At 51.0% G+C, this 18,127-nt stretch overlaps 8 protein-coding genes across 8 annotated transcripts; 6 read left to right on the top strand and 2 right to left on the bottom strand.

The window, feature by feature from the left end:
• Positions 1-39: 39 nt before the first annotated feature.
• On the top strand, positions 40-3,737 carry N7500_005906 (GTPase BMS1; the record flags this gene model as incomplete). The annotated part of the gene is made up of 3 exons (XM_056677050.1): positions 40-97; positions 173-243; positions 303-3,737. 3 exons carry the CDS (start codon positions 40-42, stop codon positions 3,735-3,737), a joined length of 3,564 nt encoding a protein of 1,187 aa, XP_056532050.1.
• A 572-nt stretch (positions 3,738-4,309) lies between these two features.
• Positions 4,310-4,815, top strand: N7500_005905 (uncharacterized protein; the record flags this gene model as incomplete). The annotated part of the gene is made up of 3 exons (XM_056677049.1): positions 4,310-4,461; positions 4,514-4,644; positions 4,700-4,815. 3 exons carry the CDS (start codon positions 4,310-4,312, stop codon positions 4,813-4,815), a joined length of 399 nt encoding a protein of 132 aa, XP_056532049.1.
• Positions 4,816-5,785: 970 nt separating this feature from the next.
• On the top strand, positions 5,786-7,461 carry N7500_005904 (uncharacterized protein; the record flags this gene model as incomplete). Its single annotated transcript, XM_056677048.1, has 2 exons — positions 5,786-6,505; positions 6,559-7,461. 2 exons carry the CDS (start codon positions 5,786-5,788, stop codon positions 7,459-7,461), a joined length of 1,623 nt encoding a protein of 540 aa, XP_056532048.1.
• A 300-nt stretch (positions 7,462-7,761) lies between these two features.
• On the bottom strand, positions 7,762-9,794 carry N7500_005903 (Major facilitator superfamily domain general substrate transporter; the record flags this gene model as incomplete). Its single annotated transcript, XM_056677047.1, has 7 exons — positions 7,762-7,776; positions 7,828-7,905; positions 7,962-8,056; positions 8,139-8,597; positions 8,679-9,110; positions 9,185-9,262; positions 9,323-9,794. The coding sequence occupies 7 exons, from the start codon at positions 9,792-9,794 to the stop codon at positions 7,762-7,764; spliced, it is 1,629 nt and encodes a 542-aa protein (XP_056532047.1).
• Positions 9,795-10,558: 764 nt separating this feature from the next.
• Positions 10,559-12,928, top strand: N7500_005902 (transcription factor domain-containing protein; the record flags this gene model as incomplete). Its single annotated transcript, XM_056677046.1, has 4 exons — positions 10,559-10,643; positions 10,697-10,751; positions 10,799-11,127; positions 11,196-12,928. The coding sequence occupies 4 exons, from the start codon at positions 10,559-10,561 to the stop codon at positions 12,926-12,928; spliced, it is 2,202 nt and encodes a 733-aa protein (XP_056532046.1).
• A 523-nt stretch (positions 12,929-13,451) lies between these two features.
• On the top strand, positions 13,452-14,264 carry N7500_005901 (O-methyltransferase; the record flags this gene model as incomplete). Its single annotated transcript, XM_056677045.1, has 2 exons — positions 13,452-13,929; positions 14,065-14,264. The coding sequence occupies 2 exons, from the start codon at positions 13,452-13,454 to the stop codon at positions 14,262-14,264; spliced, it is 678 nt and encodes a 225-aa protein (XP_056532045.1).
• A 217-nt stretch (positions 14,265-14,481) lies between these two features.
• Positions 14,482-15,184, top strand: N7500_005900 (putative lactoylglutathione lyase (Glo1); the record flags this gene model as incomplete). Its single annotated transcript, XM_056677044.1, has 2 exons — positions 14,482-15,093; positions 15,146-15,184. The coding sequence occupies 2 exons, from the start codon at positions 14,482-14,484 to the stop codon at positions 15,182-15,184; spliced, it is 651 nt and encodes a 216-aa protein (XP_056532044.1).
• A 143-nt stretch (positions 15,185-15,327) lies between these two features.
• Positions 15,328-17,751, bottom strand: N7500_005899 (CCCH zinc finger and RRM domain protein; the record flags this gene model as incomplete). The annotated part of the gene is made up of 5 exons (XM_056677043.1): positions 15,328-15,645; positions 15,702-16,681; positions 16,732-17,427; positions 17,483-17,601; positions 17,687-17,751. The coding sequence occupies 5 exons, from the start codon at positions 17,749-17,751 to the stop codon at positions 15,328-15,330; spliced, it is 2,178 nt and encodes a 725-aa protein (XP_056532043.1).
• Between the last annotated feature and the right edge of the window lie 376 nt (positions 17,752-18,127).

Here is an 18,127-nt window from a genome sequence, read left to right as displayed (position 1 = left end):
AGTGGATCTGTTGAGGTATTATACCTCTTTACAGATATCATGGAGCAGCAGGCCAATAGGGCGCATCGCCCCGCCAAAGAGAAGAAGAAATTTGAGGGTACGATGAGACCGCTCCGATAAATCTGCAAACTTTCTGCTTTTGAGCCAGGCTAAATTGATCTCTTCTTTACAGGTGCTAATCCGAAAGCATTCGTCACTTCCAGACCTGGAAAGCTCAACAAGCAGGCTGCGCGATCGCATGATGTATGTATATGGCGTTTTTTCTACCGTTCAATTGATGCTGACCCGGACTTCTCTTCTAGGTCAGAGAAAAGAGGCTCCATGTCCCCCTCGTGGATCGTATGCCCGAGGAGGCCCCGCCAGTCGTCGTCGCAATTGTTGGACCCCCAGGAGTTGGAAAGACCACCCTGCTCAAGTCTTTGATCCGCCGCTACACCAAGCAAACCCTTAGCTCGCCGCAAGGCCCGTTGACCGTTGTCACAACCAAGCGCAAGCGTCTCACCTTCATCGAATGCCCGTCCGACTCTCTTGCAGCTGCGATCGATGTCTCTAAGATCGCAGATATTGTTCTTCTCATGATTGACGGAAACTTTGGATTTGAGATGGAGACTATGGAGTTTTTGAACGCTTTACAGACGTCTGGTATGCCCGGTAACGTCTTTGGTATTCTTACCCATCTTGATCAATTCAAGAAACACAGCACTTTGAAAGACGCGAAGAAGCGCCTGAAGCACCGTTTTTGGAGTGAGCTATACGCTGGCGCAAAGCTCTTTTACTTGTCCGGTGTTATCAACGGCCGTTACCCCGATCGGGAAGTGCACAATCTTTCCCGATTCCTGTCCGTCATGAAAAATCCTCGCCCGCTCGTGTGGCGCAACTCGCACCCTTATGCACTTGCAGATCGCTTTTTGGACATTACACCACCTACTCAGATCGAGGAGAACCCGAAGTGCGATCGCACGGTTGCACTCTACGGCTACCTGCGCGGCACCAACTTCCCCTCCCATGGGGCCCGAGTCCACGTTCCTGGAGTTGGTGATCTGACAGTTGCCAACATTGAGGGTTTGCCCGATCCATGCCCAACTCCCTACATGGATCAGCAGATTGCCAAAGCAACTGGGAAGTCGAACAGGCGCAAGCTCGGTGAACACCAGAAGCTGCTCTTCGCTCCCATGTCTGATGTCGGTGGTGTCCTGGTCGACAAGGATGCAGTCTACATCGATATCAAGACTAACACGTTTGACCGGGACTCGGATGAGGATTCGGATGATGAGGAGCGCCGAGGTCTTGGCGAACACCTAGTTGTTGGCCTTCAAGGCGAGCGCAAGATGCTGGGTGAAGCTGATCAGGGTGTTCGTCTCTTCCGTGGCGGCGAGGCCCTCAACGAAGCGGATGACGAAGAGACAGGCCGGAAGGGTCAACGCCGCGCCCGCGTCGCCGTACCCGATCCAGATGACTTAGTCATCCCAGAAGGATCCGATAGCGAAGAGGAGGTTCTTGAAGATATCGACGAGGACGATGTGACAGATGATGAAGGCGAACTCGACATGTCTGCACCGGCAGACTTTGGGGCCCGTTTCAAAGCCAAACAGAACGAAAATGACGATGGAGAACAAGAAGACATGGCTTTTGCCGACAGTGATTCTGATCTGGGCTCCATCTCTTCAGTCTCAGACCAAGAACTCGAGAGCGGCGATGAAGACGAGGACGAGGACGAGGATCAGGATGAGGACGAGGATGATGAAGATGACGAGGAAGGCAATGTTCGATGGAAGGAGAACATGCTCGCCAACGCCAAGTCTCTTCACGGAAAGCGCCCTCCTTTCCGAGTCAGCGACCTGTCAAGAATGATGTACGATGAGTCGATCACTCCACTTGATGTCGTGAAGACATGGCGCGGTGAAGATTCCGACGACGAGGAGAACGAGGAAGATAGAACCGCTGATGACGAAGGCGAGGACTTCTTCAAAAAGACAAACAACGAGAAAAAAGACCAAGCCGACTTCCGTGCCATTCCAGAGTACGACTACGATGAGCTGGAGCGGAAGTGGCGGGATGAGGAGTTGCTCGAATTAATCAAACTCCGCTTCATCACTGGCAAACTGTCTGGTGGTGGCTCAGATGATGAGGATGAAGATATGGACGAGGATGAGGATGAAGATGAGGGTGACGGTGACTATGAAGACTTGGAATCTGGTGAAGTCTTCAACGGTATCAAGGAAGATGGCGATGAAGACGAGGAAGAGGACGGCGATGATGAGCCTGAGAACGCTGCCGATCTGGAAGCTGAGCGTGAGCGCAACGCCAAAAAGAAGGAAGAACTGAAGTTACGTTTCGAAGAAGAGGACCGCGAAGGCTTTGGAAAAGTTCAGGACGGGACGCATGATGGTATCGATGGCCAGTTTGGTGAAGATGATTGGTACGACCTGCAAAAAGCCAAGCTGCAAAAGCAGGCAGATATCAACCGCGCCGAATTCGAGTTGCTCGACCCTGCCTCGCGCGCCCGGGCGGAAGGTTACAAAGCCGGCACCTACGCACGTATCGTTCTCGAGAATGTGCCTTACGAGTTTGTCTCAAAGTTCAATCCTCGCTTCCCTGTCATCGTTGGTGGTCTTGCACCTACCGAGGACCGATTTGGCTACGTGCAGATTCGGATCAAGAGACATCGCTGGCACAAGAAGATTCTCAAGAGCAACGATCCGTTGATCTTCTCGCTTGGTTGGCGCCGTTTCCAGACTATGCCTATCTACAGCACGTCGGACAGTCGGACGCGAAACCGCATGCTTAAGTACACGCCCGAGCATATGCACTGCTTTGCTACCTTCTACGGTCCTCTTGTCGCTCCCAACACCGGTTTCTTATGTGTGAACTCGTTCTCGAACAAGAACCCCGGTTTCCGCATTGCCGCCACTGGTGTTGTTCAGAGCGTTGATGAACACACTGAAATTGTCAAGAAGCTCAAACTCACTGGTCACCCTTACAAGATCTTCAAGAACACAGCCTTCATCAAGGATATGTTCACCTCCGGGCTAGAAATCGCCAAGTTCGAAGGTGCATCCATCAAGACTGTCTCTGGTATTCGCGGTCAGATCAAGCGTGCACTATCCAAACCTGATGGTTGTTTCCGTGCTACATTCGAGGATAAGATCTTGATGAGTGATATCGTTTTCTTGCGCGCTTGGTACCCTATTAAGCCTCACCGCTACTACAATCCTGTGACCAACTTGTTGGATCAAGTTGAAGGCGAAAAGGGTGACAACGGATGGCAAGGCATGCGCTTGACCGGTGAAGTCCGTCACGCTCAGGGCATCCCCACACCCCAACTCAAAGACTCAACCTACAAGCCCATCGAAAGACAAGAACGTCACTTCAACCCGCTCCGTGTGCCAAGACAGCTGGCCGCCGAGCTGCCCTTCAAGTCGCAAATCACCAAGATGAGGGGCCACAAGGAGCCGACCTACATGCAGAAGCGTGCTGTTGTCCTCGGAGGCGAAGAAAAGAAGGCCCGTGACCTCATGCAGAAGCTCACCACCATGCGCAACGAGAAGCAGGCCAAGCGATCCGCCAAGCAGGAGGAGCGCCGCAAGGTCTACCGTGCTAAGGTGGCTGATAGTCTGGAGAAGAAGGCCGAGCGTGAGAAGAGAGAGCGCAATGATTACTGGCGCAAAGAGGGCAAGAAGCGTAAGAACCCGGATGAAGACTCTGGTGGCCGTGGACGCGGCAAGAAGCGCAAGTGATCTACTCTTTGTTCTTGAACATGTCTTAATCTACTTGGGTCTTTTGCATATATGGCGTTCGAACCCAAAACTTGTACCTACATTATGTTGGATGTTTATTTATATCAAAACTATTTCATGAATGCGACACCGTTTGCCCAGTCTTTTTTTTTCCTCCTCCCATTTCGTCTACACCATAATTCTTGCCATCTAAAGGCGATGCTGCTTCTCGCCGTCATATAGGTCTCCGATGCCAGAAGTAGACATCCGATCCCCAAATCAAAGCCGAAGCACATGCAAAACATGCACCGGTTCCCAAAGCACGACAATCCTGAGCAGCAAACCTTGGATCGAGTTGTTCACATTACTAGGTTTGGTGTAGTAGGTGAAGTCATATTACTGTTTCTATCGTCGGACATCACGAAGCCTAACTCGCAGTCCTGCCTTGATAATGCTCGCGAATTCCAACTGTCCTCGAATTTCAACTATCCAACTACATCTATTTTCCATTAAGCTCCATCAAAGCTTGGTCTTCATCCATCAATAACACATCATAACATCTTTTCCAAACATCAAACAACATATAGAAAGACATGGCTCCTATTCCAGGCCTTGCCAACGACAACATACTGTCTTCTCGGGCTGAAAATAAGCACGAGGCTGACATGGAGAAGGAAAACTTCCTCATGGAGTTCCTCTTCGGAATCTTGATCACTGTGATCGTCGTGTACTTGGGATACAGGGCGTAAGTCCACCATCTACCCAGCGATAAGAAAACAAACATTCTTACAGCTTAGCTACATTCACTTGAAGCCCAGGTACAAGGAAGAGTGGAAGCCCAAGCTTGAGCCCAAGCTTGAGGACTGCAGGGAGAAGTATGAGGGATGGAAGAAGAAGATGGGGGCCTGGCATGGCCCCAAAGAACCAAGTAAGTTGATTCCCCATCACAATGGACTTGCTCTTGATACTAACGCTCCTTCTAGAGGCGCCAGAGCCTGCTCACGTGGCTCGTCATGTTTCTCAGGCTCCGGAGGTCAAGCCGATCGTTCGTGATTTGACCCCGGAGTACATGAGGATGTCGACGGCGGGCATGGTTTAGGTGTGTTTGTGGCTCAGTGCTGGTAGAGGTATCAAAGGCCTGCCAGGCTGATGCCCGTATTGGATAAGGAAGGAGGAAAGGGGTTTTTGTTTCTTGTTTTTTTTTTTTTTCTTTTTTCTCTCTCTCTCTTTTGTTTCTTCTGTTTTTCTTTCTCTCGGCGTATTCTTACTTTCCGCTGAGTTGTATCTTGACTCCGTTGTCATTGGAGTTTACTCATTGCTTCGGAGTATAGTTCCTGTATATCGTATCAATATTGTGGACTCCGAGTTTATTCTTTCTCTTTCGTGACTAGTATATCGTAGTCCCGTAGATCTGGGTATACTTGAAGTATACTAGTATAGCACATCGGGCACAAGCCCACCAAGCCTACTCACAACCTCTTCAGCCATCTTCAACCATCTTCGTCTCTAAATGGCCTTATACTGATGCTTTTAGAATAATCTCCTTCTACAGAAACTCATTGAATCAGATGAAATTGGCCTACCATCCACGTGACCGCGCCTCACACGCGTGTTCCACCAGTAATCCTTCCTTCTACCAACTACTCAACGGGGTTTCTTTTGGTGCTAGCATATTGTGGCGCATCTATATCCAGAATAGTCCTTACTGCCTTCTTTTCTTCAAATCCCTGCGGAGCCCTTCATTCGGGGTCAAAATCACGGAGAACACCATTTGCCGCCTCGTGCTGTCGCAACCCTTGCGCGCTTGCTGGTCGATCGCCACTCGATCGGGCAGATGCTCCTGGTTCCCACAGTACTTCCACGCGTCTTGTTGAGATCTCGAATGTTAGCATCTAAATCATTTGGTATCATACATCCCCGGCTCCGACTCTCGATGTGGTGACTCGAGACAGGGTATGCGTGTTGAGATCGTGCGGCCGCGTAAACTCGCGATTAAAGCTAGCTCGCGCGTATTTGCCGATTGTCGCTATTTCAGCATCTTCTAATCTCCCACATCCTCAGCCTTGATCATGAATGACGATTGCGATGCTATATCTAATCGCGGGGTGCTCCATGCGGAGGCCAGTGCGAACACCCACTCTATGAACAACGCGACGTCCCCTGTGCCGCATAAACCAATGTCTCCGGTCGATACCCAAATCACACAACTGCCGCAACCATTGTCACTACAAATAGATGGCTCGAACGCTGTTACCGTTGCTCGCGGCGACGGTAACCCAAACCCAGCCTATATCGAATCATCGGAGCGCGGCAGCGATACGTCGGGCGATGGCCGACGACTAGACCTTTCCGCTGGCACCATCACAGACTCTCTTTCCAGCCTTCCATCATCCTCGACTAATGGTCATAGCCAGTCTACAGAGTTCGGAAACTCTCATACATTGAATGGACATACATCGAGACCGTGGGTGGATCGGGAGTTATTGGAATCCCAACCCGTCTCGCACATGCAGCCGGTCAATGGAGGCGCCTCAATAGATCGATGGCAACCATCATTGTCGCCAATCAAAGCCGGCAATGTTGCAATATCACCGCCGCCATCGCCAAAACATTCGCGCACAAGGTCGAACTTCGATGCTCGCTTAGCCCCAGGCCAGAAACGGACAGCAGCTGGCGACTTCAAATCCCCTTTAAATCCACCCACGCCTCATAGTGCTGACTCGGATGGCCCTGCACGACGGCGTTCAAAGAGTACGGGCTCATCAGCTTATGGGAGTAGGATTGCACAGGTAACGCGCTCACCCGCTCACTCAAGAGTCCATAGCTCATTTGTATTACCCAGTTGTCGGTCCATATCCGTACACGTCTGTCATATGCGGCCGCGAAAGTAGAACAGGCTCGACAGTCGCGTGAAGCTACCCCACAAATCGCACTGCGAACACACAACAGCGCGCCACTGAGCCCGTCGGCACCAAGTGACGGCGCATCATTACCGGCTGGAAACTCTGGGCGCTTTTCACCGGACTCCCAAACATCCTCCAACGGGAACTCCCATCAATTCCCGGGCCATAATCGCTCGCGATCAGCACTCTCATCTAATCAATTTCTTTCAATCCCAAAGCTAGCACCGCCTGTGGATATCATCTCTTCAAATGGTCATAACCAGCGCCGTCGACCGAATCCTAATGCAGTCACAAAACCCTCAGACCACACCCCTATTTCCCGTCATCGACGCCACCATTCTTACCAAGAGAACGCACTCATCCGACCACTCAATGGCCAAGCACTTCTAGGACCAGAGAAGCCCTCGCTCTCATCATCTTACGCAAGCGCACCAACATCCACGCCGAATGGCTTCTACAGGCCCCGCACTCACTCCGAAAACACACTCATGGAACAAGATGCCATTGAAACCCTGATGTTCATGTCCAGCCCTGAGAACTCGGGGTATCGATTTAGCCCTCGACCGCTGCAAGCAGCGAGCACACAAAACAGCCTGAACGTGTCGATCAACGCTTCTAGCAATGAAACTCACCACAGTGAAACCCAGGGCTCCCAAACTTCCGAGTCTCACAATGGTCGTGGGCCCGAGAGAAAACCAGAGCTGGAAGCTCATGCCGGTGATGATATTGATCGCCTTTTGGATCAAATGGATAGTGACAGCGAGGATGAGGGTCGCTATGCATCATATCGTCTCGGGATCAATGGCGCACATCCATTTAGAGAGCATCAACGTCCGAGGTAATTACATTCGTTTTAAGATTTCAGGATTGTGCATGAGACACATAGTGGGATCATGTCATATCCAACATTTTAGCATTGTGGGGCTTTTGGAATTACCGGCATAAGCATGTTCATATTAAAGGAAGCCTACGATTGGCATGACTCCAAAGCATTTGCTGTAATGAAAATTTCCAGTCCGAGCATCTATCAGGGCCTTAAATAGTTGATTGTATGCATGTTGTCTGCTCCTGATCCTCCACCCTAAAATCATGTGATTAAATTAGTCTTGTCGTATTTATAGTTGATATGCGCTATGCATCATTTAATGTGCCAGTTCCTATCATTTCATTAGTCTCTCACAGTGTGAATTTATAGGGAGCACACTTACACTTGCGAGCTTGCTCCTGGCTCGAATCTTGGGTCCGTATAGGGCCAGCACCCAGGGGACCAGAGTCAAAGCAGCACCCTGATTTAATCCAGTCAATTGATTTTTCTCTTGGAGTGGAAATTGCCACAACTTACAAGTCCTCCCAATAGACTTGATGCCTCTGGGTAGCCAAGATTGGTGAACATGGCATTCGTAACCAATGGAAAGATACCACCGAGCAAGTTCCGGCCTAGTGAGCAAGATATCAGCAAATGTCCCAGCACACACTCAGACCTTCATCCAGATAACGATGCAAGGAAAGAGACACTTACAACAAGACTGCGCTGCAATTGCCGAACTCGCATACCGATGATAAGTATCGGCGAGGTAGTTAAAGGTAGCGAGATAAATAGAAAAGATGCCCATAGTAGCACAGCCAACGGCGATAGCAGGCACAATCCAATGAACGGATGGGAAAGAACTCCAGCCAAACCAGAACAGACCAATAGGTAGAAGCACAGACTCAATGCAAACGAAATACAGTCTGCCTTCGGGCGAAGTAGAGTGTTTACCGAAGCGCATGGCGATGCGGTCTTGGTAGATGCTGATGATTGTGATGAGGATGACGCCGACACACATCGAAGTGAAGACGGCGCCGATCTGCTCGATTGTGAAGTTGTGGTTTGTGCGGAAGATGAGTGGCACTGAGCTGAATTGGAGGTAGAGAACTGCCCAACTGAAGGAGACCCATAGGGAGAAGAAGAAGACCACTGGCTCGGTGAGGAGCATGTCTGGGTTGGAACGTTAGCTTGTTTGTTTCTATTTCTTTCCTTTTTCGTGGGAGGGTGGTGGCTTGAGGATTGTAGACTTACGGAATGGCCGGTATAGCGAGATCTGGATCATGGCTGCGATCGATGCCCGTTGCTCGTCGCTCTTGACTTTCCATCTGATTCGACGGATGCATTTTTCTTCGGACTCTTCGCTCGACAGGATCACACCGTGGTGGCCTGCTTCTTCAAGTTGCTCGTAGTACTTGTTTAACTTTGCGGCTTTGCGGCTCAGCAGGACGCTGCCGCGCGTTTCTTTGAAAAAGACGTAGATTACGATGACAAATACGGCGGAGACGATTGCATGCGAGTAGAAAACCCAGCGCCATGTGGTGCGGGTAATGATTGCGCCTGAGATCAGCGGTGCCAGGCCAGTACCGAACAATGCAGACCCCGAGAAGAGGGCCATGGGCGTGTTACGGTCTTGGGCATGATAGATGTCGCTAATCACGCCGCCAACCATAGTGGAGAAAGTTGCTGCGACAAAGCCAAGTCAATATCTCTAGAGTGGTGAATCGGAAAATCGACCTTTTAGGGCAGGGTATACATACATCCACCCACGCCCTGGAAGAAACGAGCTACCAGCAATCCAGCAAAGGACTGCGTGCCTCCACAGCCAATTAAGCTAGCTATTGCACATATCGAGTCAGGAAACACCAAGTGACAACGGTGATGTGTGGTATACATACCAACGAAGAGAATTCCACTAGCGATAAAGATCGGTCTCCGTCCATTTATCTCGGAAAATGGAGCCAGCACCATCGGTGCCAGGGCAAACCCGCAACAGAAAATCGTGATGCTCAAATTATACACGACGGTACTGATCCCCCACAGTTTAGTCAGTTCCTCGGATGCAGGACTGACCTCGCCCGCGGCATAACCTGCTAGCGCAGTAACCCCGCAAGCAATCCAAGTCATCATCGACTTGCGCCATTTCGGCCACAGAAACGGAGATGTATATTCCTCTAAGCTAGGCGGCTCTGGTGGTGGTGATTGAGCGGGACCGGGAGGTAAAGTAATGCAAGGCGTCGGTAAGGGCGTTTCTAGCTCTAGATATCGGAACTCGATATCTTGGGAGCCGCATAGAGACTCGGGAGTCTCCTCGCGCTTTTCCATGGCTGTCGGTTGAAATTTAGGGGACTCTGGTGTTATCGATGCCATGTAGTGAGTCAGAATGGTTGGCAAGAGTTTTCTAAGTTTAAATGGACATGTTGTTTATAGGCTAAGCATCTAGGGCGTGGAGTCGCCCGAAATAAAATTGGAGAAACATCCCAAGGCCGAGACATTAATAATGCCTCCAATTTGATATATCACTAATGTGGATCATTCTATCCCATTGCAGTCAATGCTGGGTCTCATGCCGAGTTCGATGCCGATGTTTATAGCCCTAGAAGAGTCCGAAGTAGAAAGTCGGTGGAACTGATAACGGCCATTCCCTACGTGGGACCCCGAGGTCTTGGCGTTGGAGTATACCGCCTGCTGAATCTGTCTCTCGAAAGGATTTTCGCTTCAGACACACACTTCATGTGTGTCATCTCAATTGATTTCCAGCAGAGTCTCGATGTTTCCTAATTTTGGCAAAGACATCACGAAATATAATTGAACAACATCGATCATCATAATATGGGGTACTCCGTATACGTCTCCGCATGCAACCCAGGCATCCATGTTTGGTGGGAATTTCCCCAATTTGGGGACATTTGGAGTTCGGGGAATTTGAATTGATTCGATAGTGATTAACAATCAAGGTAGACTTAGAATAAGCCAATGGGGTATGAATATGCAGGGACAAAGCAGGATCAATTCTAGTCTGACCTGACATGTGTGGCACATGTGAACAGGGAACATTAGGCACTATGGCATAGTCCAACCGGAGTTGCGCGAGAATCCCCCGAGATATCTCACACATTCACTCCACATCCCCAATGTTGACTAGCAAGCCTTATCAATGTCATCGATGCCCAAGGGCATTTGCTCGTCTAGAACATCTTCAAAGACATGATCGCTCACGTATGTCTTTTGAGACGGATTGAATACCCCACACCCGACTAATATCCCCGCAGATACCAAAGAGAAACCGTTTGTTTGTGTTCAATGCCCCAAGGCCTTTACACGCAAGTATGATATATCATCCAAGTAGATGTATTAAATACTGACGACTCTAGGGATCTGCTGGCCCGTCATGAGCGTCTTTCTCACAACCCCGATGCCAGTCCTGCCAGCAATCACACACCGACACCCTCCCCCGCAAATCCTCCCGCCCTGGACGAGTTAGATTCATTGGCATCTGCAGTCACAAACCACATCCAATCTAATCGCAGCACCTTGCAGGGTTCCGATGACCATTTTCCAGCATTATCACGTGCTGTGCACCGTCCGATGCTGAGCGCCCAGTTGGCTAGCACAGACCCCTCGTCTATAGGACCTAGTACCCCATCTCCAGGCCCGGATTTTGGATATGCGCTAGGTGGCTTTGGACCTGGATCATATCATGGTCAAGATTTCACCTCATTCCTGGATAGCGTCCCTTTGCCAAATCATCCATTCTCGCCAGCTTATCAGCCACTCCCGCTATTCCCCCGTTGAACTTCTCCGCTCTGGACTATGATAGATCTTCTGATAGAGGGACTTTGACTGAAACTACTCCCTCGACTCCTTCGAGCTCTGTACTTCCCCGGCATGGCGCTCAGTTACCATCGCTCCAGCCGGAGGGCTATCACATCTCCCCCAAGGCCCGCCAGCCCACAGGATTCGTACCAGTCACGGCTCAATGTCGGGACAAGCTCTTGGATATGCTATCCGACTACGCGAATGTGGTCCCAGATCCATCATTACCATCTCGGCATGCGCTATCCCGGTGTTTGACCGGGTATGTGACTGGATTCCATGATCACTACCCCATCGTGCACATCCCGACTCTCAATGTAGACTCGATGACATTACCACTCTTCCTATCAATGGCGGCATTGGGGGCGCGGTATTGCCGCGAGCCAGACACTAGCATGCGTCTCTATCAGATTGCCAAACCAGTGACTTTGGAACATGTTCGTCGGGTCTTCCAGTCAGGCAAGCTGCCCACGGTCAACGCAGCCAACGACATTGATACCTTAGAAACTGTACAAGCTTTATTGTATTTGAACTCGGTATCACTATGGTTCATCAATGACCCCCCATATCACGAGGCGCTATCACTTCGCAGTCTAATGGAAATGCTCATCCGACAAGGAGGACTCAACCGGCTACCCGAACAAGACGGGACATGGGGTAGCTGGATACGACGGGAAAGCGTAAAGCGTACCAAGCTAATTGTTCTCTGTTTCTTCAACATCCACACCATCGTCTTCGACGTCCCACCCATGATCCTCACAGAAGATTTCACACTCGAATTACCTTGCACCGAAAAAGAATGGCAAGCCGCGAGCGCAGACCTCTGGCAGGCAGAGCGCATGAACAGTCCCGGCGAACCAAAATTCCAAGACGCCCTCTCCGCCTTATTCGGGCCAACCGACAATGTAGAGAGATTCTCCTCGCTCGGCGGCTACGTTCTAATCCACGCCATCCTGCAAGATATCTGGCTAATGACGAAAGCCGGCCGACTACCCGTCTCACGACGGAACCGCTTCGCCTCATCATCAATGACATCCACACCGGAGCTCGTGCACGTCGAACAAGCGCTAGAACGCTGGTGCCAGTGCTGGGAGCGCAACCAAGAATCATCCATCGACCCACTCAGCCCGAACGGTCCTTTATCCTTCACATCAGCAGCCCTGCTTCGATTAGCTTACATCCGACTCAACGCAGACTGCGGCTCAGCCCGCCAGCTGCAAAGTTGGGACCCCGTCCAGATCGCAACAAGTCTCCGTGAAAATCTCTCCGTGCAACGCGGCGACCGGCTGACGCGCGCTGCGCTTCACTGCGCACATGCCCTCAGTACACCTGTCAAGCTCGGCATTGGATTTGTCGCGCACTCGCAGGTAGCGCTGTGGTCAAACCAGCATGCTTTGTGTTCTCTCGAGTGCGCGGTACTGTTGGCTAAATGGCTTGAAGCGATCACGGTGCCGGATCCGGAACCGAGGTTGACGGAGCAGGAGACTCGGTTGCGGGATTTTGTGCTCGAGATGGTTATGGAGGTGCAGCATGGTGCTTCGAGAGAGTGGCTGCTCGCTACTAATACCCGGCTCAGTGTTGCGATTACCCGGTTGTGGGCGCGACTGTTCACGGCGGATTATATTTGGGAGATGGTTTCTTTGATTGGGAGGTCTTTGAATAGTTATGCGGACTTATTAGAACAATAATGGGTGTTTTTGTTGCTGTACTGGTATGAAGCTCTTATGGGGTTATTCTGCTTCAAACTTTCCGGCCACTTAGGGCAATTCACGGTTGTCATTGTCGTTATAGTGGCCGTCTAGCTGCCAGACTAGTTATCCAAGAGCTGAGCTTGAATCAACCATATTGCTCATGTCGGTTATACTCGGCCCCTGTCTTCGTCCTGCTGGCCCATCTGACCCCAACTTCCCGTAGGGCGTATGCACATCGTACGGACTCTGCACAAGGCTCCCCGATGACTCACTGAATATCAACTTGGCGGTCTCGGAGATTGAGGAATTTTGGATGTGGCTACGTTCATTTATTTATATTTCTCCGAATCTCCAATCCTGATGCTTAACGCCTGTTTCCTCAGGCCCTCCTAGCTTAGTTAGATCAGACTTCGTTAGCTTCTTCAATCATGCAGTCCTTCTTCTCTTCTTCTCTTCCTTCTCCCCTTCCCAGTAACCCAAGACATAACCCCCATCCCTCAAATAACCAAAACAATTCAAAATGTCTCCCTCACCTCTCGCAGCATCACCAGAAGTTATAACCCTCCTAATAGACCTCCACACCAGATCCCTAACCCAAGAATCCACCGTTGACTGGAAAAGCCTACCGGCGCAATGCAGCCCCGAATTCGACTCCATCATGCTGGACAAGTTCATCGCCCTCGACCAAGATAAGTGCGAACTAGTCTACCACCTCCTACGCAGCATCAACGCAAAGACAGTCGTCGAGGCCGGTACCAGCTTCGGCGTCAGCACCATCTACCTAGCACTTGCTGTTGCAGAGAATGCGAAGCGGGTTGGCGCTACCTCTCAACCACGAGTCATCGCCACAGAGAAGGAAGAATCCAAGGCTAAGTTGGCCCGAGCGCATTGGGCCAGTGCGGGCAAGGATGTTGAAGATGTGATTGATCTTCGTGTTGGAGATCTGCGTGAGACTCTTACTTCGGATTTGGGGACGGTGGATTTCTTATTGTTGGATAGTAAGTGGTGATTTCCCTGGGTGTCATACGAGATGAATATCCATATCTGCTTCGTTGCTTTGTACAGCTTCGATGTTTGATATTCGATGCATGTCCACTTCTGATAATGACCTCTATACTAACCACCACTCTTAGTCTGGACCCCTCTTGCCCTCCCTGCACTCAAGCTCGTCCAGCCGCACCTCCGACCTGGCGCTGTGATCGTCGCTGATAATACAGTCAAGGCGGGTGATAGGTATCAGGAGCTCTTTGCATATGTCGATGCCGAGGGTAGCGGGTTCCGACGTCTGACGATGCCGTATGAGGGAGGTTTGGATATGATTGTCTATCAGTAGATGTAGCCCCTTGAAGTAATCCACAGCAGCACGCTGTCGAATATCAATTCGTGCACCTTACGAGCTACATCAAGATAGTTCCTATTCTTTGATAGGCCACACGGGATCCGCCCATATCACAACCCCTCATTCTATCAAATCTCAAATTTCCCAAGTTCAGGGTCTTTGAGATCTCCAACATTGCTCTTCCACCAACCCAATACATCCATCTATAACCATGTCCGAGTCCAAATTCCAACCCATCCCACCCCAAGAAGAAGGCCACTTCAACGCAGCACCAAGTCTAAACCCACCCCCAACGCCAGCAACAAAAGACTATAAACTTAACCACCTAGCCCTACGCATCCAAGACCCAGCCCGCTCACTGCACTTCTATATTGACCTGCTGGGGATGCGAGTAGTATTCACTATGAATGCCGGGCCCTTCACAATCTATTATTTAGGTCACCCGCCAGCAGATGCAAAGACCTCAGAGGATATAAGTGCATGGGCGAAGAGCACGAGTGAAATCCCCGTCATGACGAAGACCAGTGGACTTTTGGAGTTGTATCATGTGCATGGTACGGAGAGTGCAGGTGATGGGTCTGTTTCTACGGGGAATACGCCACCGCATCTTGGATTCGCGCATCTGGGGTTTACTGTTCCTGATGTGGCGGCTGCTGTGCAGAGGTTGCGGGATGGTGGGGTTAAGATTCTCAAGGATGTGGGTGTATGTTCGAGGGAGACTGTGCCACTTTCAGAGTGGGAGGAGGAAAGGGGGATTGGACGTGGTGAAATTCATGAGAATTATGCGTGGTTTTTTGAGAAGTTTGCTATGGTTTCCGATCCGGTGAGTTTTCGAAATTTGATATCCAGAGTGTTGAGCTGATGCGAGTTCATAGGATGGGTATATGGTCGAGTTGATTCCTCAGAGTGTGTGATGCTGTGAGGATTTACTTTTGTACAATCTACAAGTATAGAGCTTTGTTTGAAACAGGTCAAGAATGGAACTTCCATCCTGGGAGGTTTTGCTTAATGCAGCCTATACACCCAACATGTGATGGTACACTCAAAAGTAACGAAATTACGCGCCCCAGCGGTCATCTTCCGCAACGTCGTAGTCCATATCCCGCGCAGGAGCGGTGTTGCTCACCGACGAAGACGACATGACTGTGTCTTCCGGTTCGTCCTGTCCAAGACCACCCTTGAAATCCGTCGATGACCCAGCGGCGGGAAGTGCAATGGGAGGGTTGGCCACCCAAGTGAGCTGAACCTCGCCCACAGATGGGATGTTCCAGGGAGAGAACATGAGCTTCTCGGCCTGGAAGCGCTCTTTGAATGCCACTATGACGGTGTTGGGCTGATCTGGGTGTGCCTCAATAGATTCGTATTCGCCAACGCCCTAGAACATAACAAATTAGTACATACCTTGCTTTGGTCCGAAAGATGATAACATACCATCAGGTGTTGACGCAATGCTTCGTCCTTGTCTGAGTTAAGCTCAACCCCCGATACAGCGACCCGTCGAGGCCGGTTATCCAGACGCAGCACACCTCCTCGTCCCCGAGCCGCAAATCCGCCACGCCCGCGATAACCTCCGCGGAAATTGGGGTCATAACCACCGCGTCCACGGTATGTGCCTCGGCCGCGGAAGGCTCCACGACCTCGGTATCCACCGCGTCCAGAAGGATCAGCCGCAGGGTCGAGGCCAAGGCTCTTTGCCTCAGCCTCGAGGGCCGCCAACTGAGCCCGGAGTTTTTTCGTCTCCTCACTGATATTCTCATCGGCAGCAGGCTCGACAGACATGGCGTCCCCGGAGTCGGCCGCATCGCTCATATCTGCTGTACCCCCAAGCCGCTGCATGAGACGAGCCCGCTCCGCGTTCTGTTTCTTAAGAAGTTCGTCGCGCTGGCGCTCTAGAGCCTGCTTGGCCGCTTCGGTCTCCTGTCGCTTCTTCATTTTCTCTTCGTGTACCCTCTGTGCTTCTTGTTGTTGCTTCTCAAACTCTTCTTGGTTGAATGCTGGGGCCTCAGGTTGTGTGCTCTCGTGCTTTTCCTCGCGATTCGGTTTGTACCAGTAAACCTTCACGAAACGGTTATCGAAGATGACCTTGGGGCTGGACCACGCGGCCTTGGCCTCGGGGAAAGTCTCGTATTTGATCAAAGCAATCTTTTTGTAGGGTTGCAGAGTGACCTCGGTAATGTTGCCAAACTCAGAAAAGAACTCGCGCACAGAATCCTCGTTGAACTTGTCATCAGGAATCTGCTCGACAACAATCGTCGTAATAGACTGGTCCTCATTAGGTCCTGCCGATGAGAAGTCGGATCGGCCACGTCCGCGTCCGCTGAATCCGCCGCGCCCACGGCCGCGGCCACGATCACCACGCATAGGAGCACCGCCTCGCTGTGCATGCATGCCCGCAGTCTTGGGGTCATATTCTGAGACTGTTAGCAACGGTATATCTAGTATGGATGAATTTTTCTCTTACCATCGTCTTTGGAGGCACCTCCCTCGCCGTGCTGATAGGGGCAAGTATTTCCTAAGTAACAAATACCTTGGGTATCATAGAACGGACATCGCTGGTTGCTTTGTGGGATTTGATCGACTCCTGGCTGGCCGGGAGGACCAGGCATCCCGGGCATAGGCATACCCGGCATCTGCGGGAATCCCATGCCTTGCATAGCCATCATTGCTGCCATAGGATCGTTCGGGTCGAACGGCGGGAAACCGGGCATCATCGGGAAGCCGCCAGGCTGCTGCAGAGGAAACTGTTGGCCCTGCTGTTGTGGAGGAAATTGCTGGCCTTGTTGCTGCAGTGAGAACGGTTGGCCTTGCTGTTGTGCGGGGTATTGTTGACCTAGTTGCATCTGATGCCCACCCATGAAGTCGCCGCGAGCGCCGCCGCGACCGCCACGCCGTGCAGTCTTCATGGCACGATTTTGGAACCCACCATCGTCGTGCTCCGACTCCCCTTGGAATCCCTCATTAAAAGTTCGTTTGCGATTGGCACTGCCGGGGGTGACAGCAGCCCTCGGGCCGCTGGGAGCATTCTCAGGAGGCTGTGACGAGGGAATATGGGCAGCGGGTTCGGGCTGGCGCTGAGGCTGGGGTGCAGGTGCGGGCGGAGGCGCAGGTTGTTTAGGGCCGAAGGTTGTAAAGAGCTCGTTGACAAATGACTGCGTATCTAGGAGATGTTAGTATTATGAAACAATGCAATGCGATTGAGACATCAGACGCACGTTCGCGCAGGAAGTCCTCCAAGTTTTCCACCGAGACCTTTTTGATTTCCTCGGCCGGCGCATCAGACCTCACTAGCGCTAAAACATAGTCTGCAAGCACATCCGAGTCTGCATCAGAGCTATATGCAGAAACAGCATGATTAGTCGCTGCTTTCTTTCTCGAGGCCCGTGTGAAGACCTGATTCTAGTACTTGACCAACTCACATGTCCTCGAGTTTTTTGACCACCCATTTCTTTACATCGGCGGCTTCCGCATCGGTAAACTGCATCGCGAATATGATTGTCAAGCAATTTCAAACTGTGAAGGTTGAGTTGCGTCGAACAAACAAATGACGTGAAATGGCGATGATTGCAGGGATTCGGTTTCAACAGAGCCGTCCTTCGGGAAGATTCCTGACTATGCAGTGATAATTGTGTACGGGGTGAATTCACACTTTGGTGATTCAAAAAACAAAGCTTGAGAATAAGTTAATTTGAGCTGATAAGCATTCACCCCCAACCGTGAGGGAATGTTAGGGTCATGACTGGACACGCGAAGTCGAAGGCAAAAACGCGATTACCGGGATCACGTGGTTGAATGACATACCCAACTGCTCAAGCTGCTCAACCTCAGGAGCTCATGACTGAGGATTGTAATCAGATTCC

Source organism: Penicillium coprophilum, assembly GCF_028826855.1.
Source record: "Penicillium coprophilum strain IBT 35676 chromosome Unknown utg000004l_segment0_segment0, whole genome shotgun sequence".
Classification (NCBI taxonomy): domain Eukaryota; kingdom Fungi; phylum Ascomycota; class Eurotiomycetes; order Eurotiales; family Aspergillaceae; genus Penicillium; species Penicillium coprophilum.
Note: the sequence above shows the minus strand (reverse complement) of the source record. Positions and strands in the feature narration are given on the sequence as shown.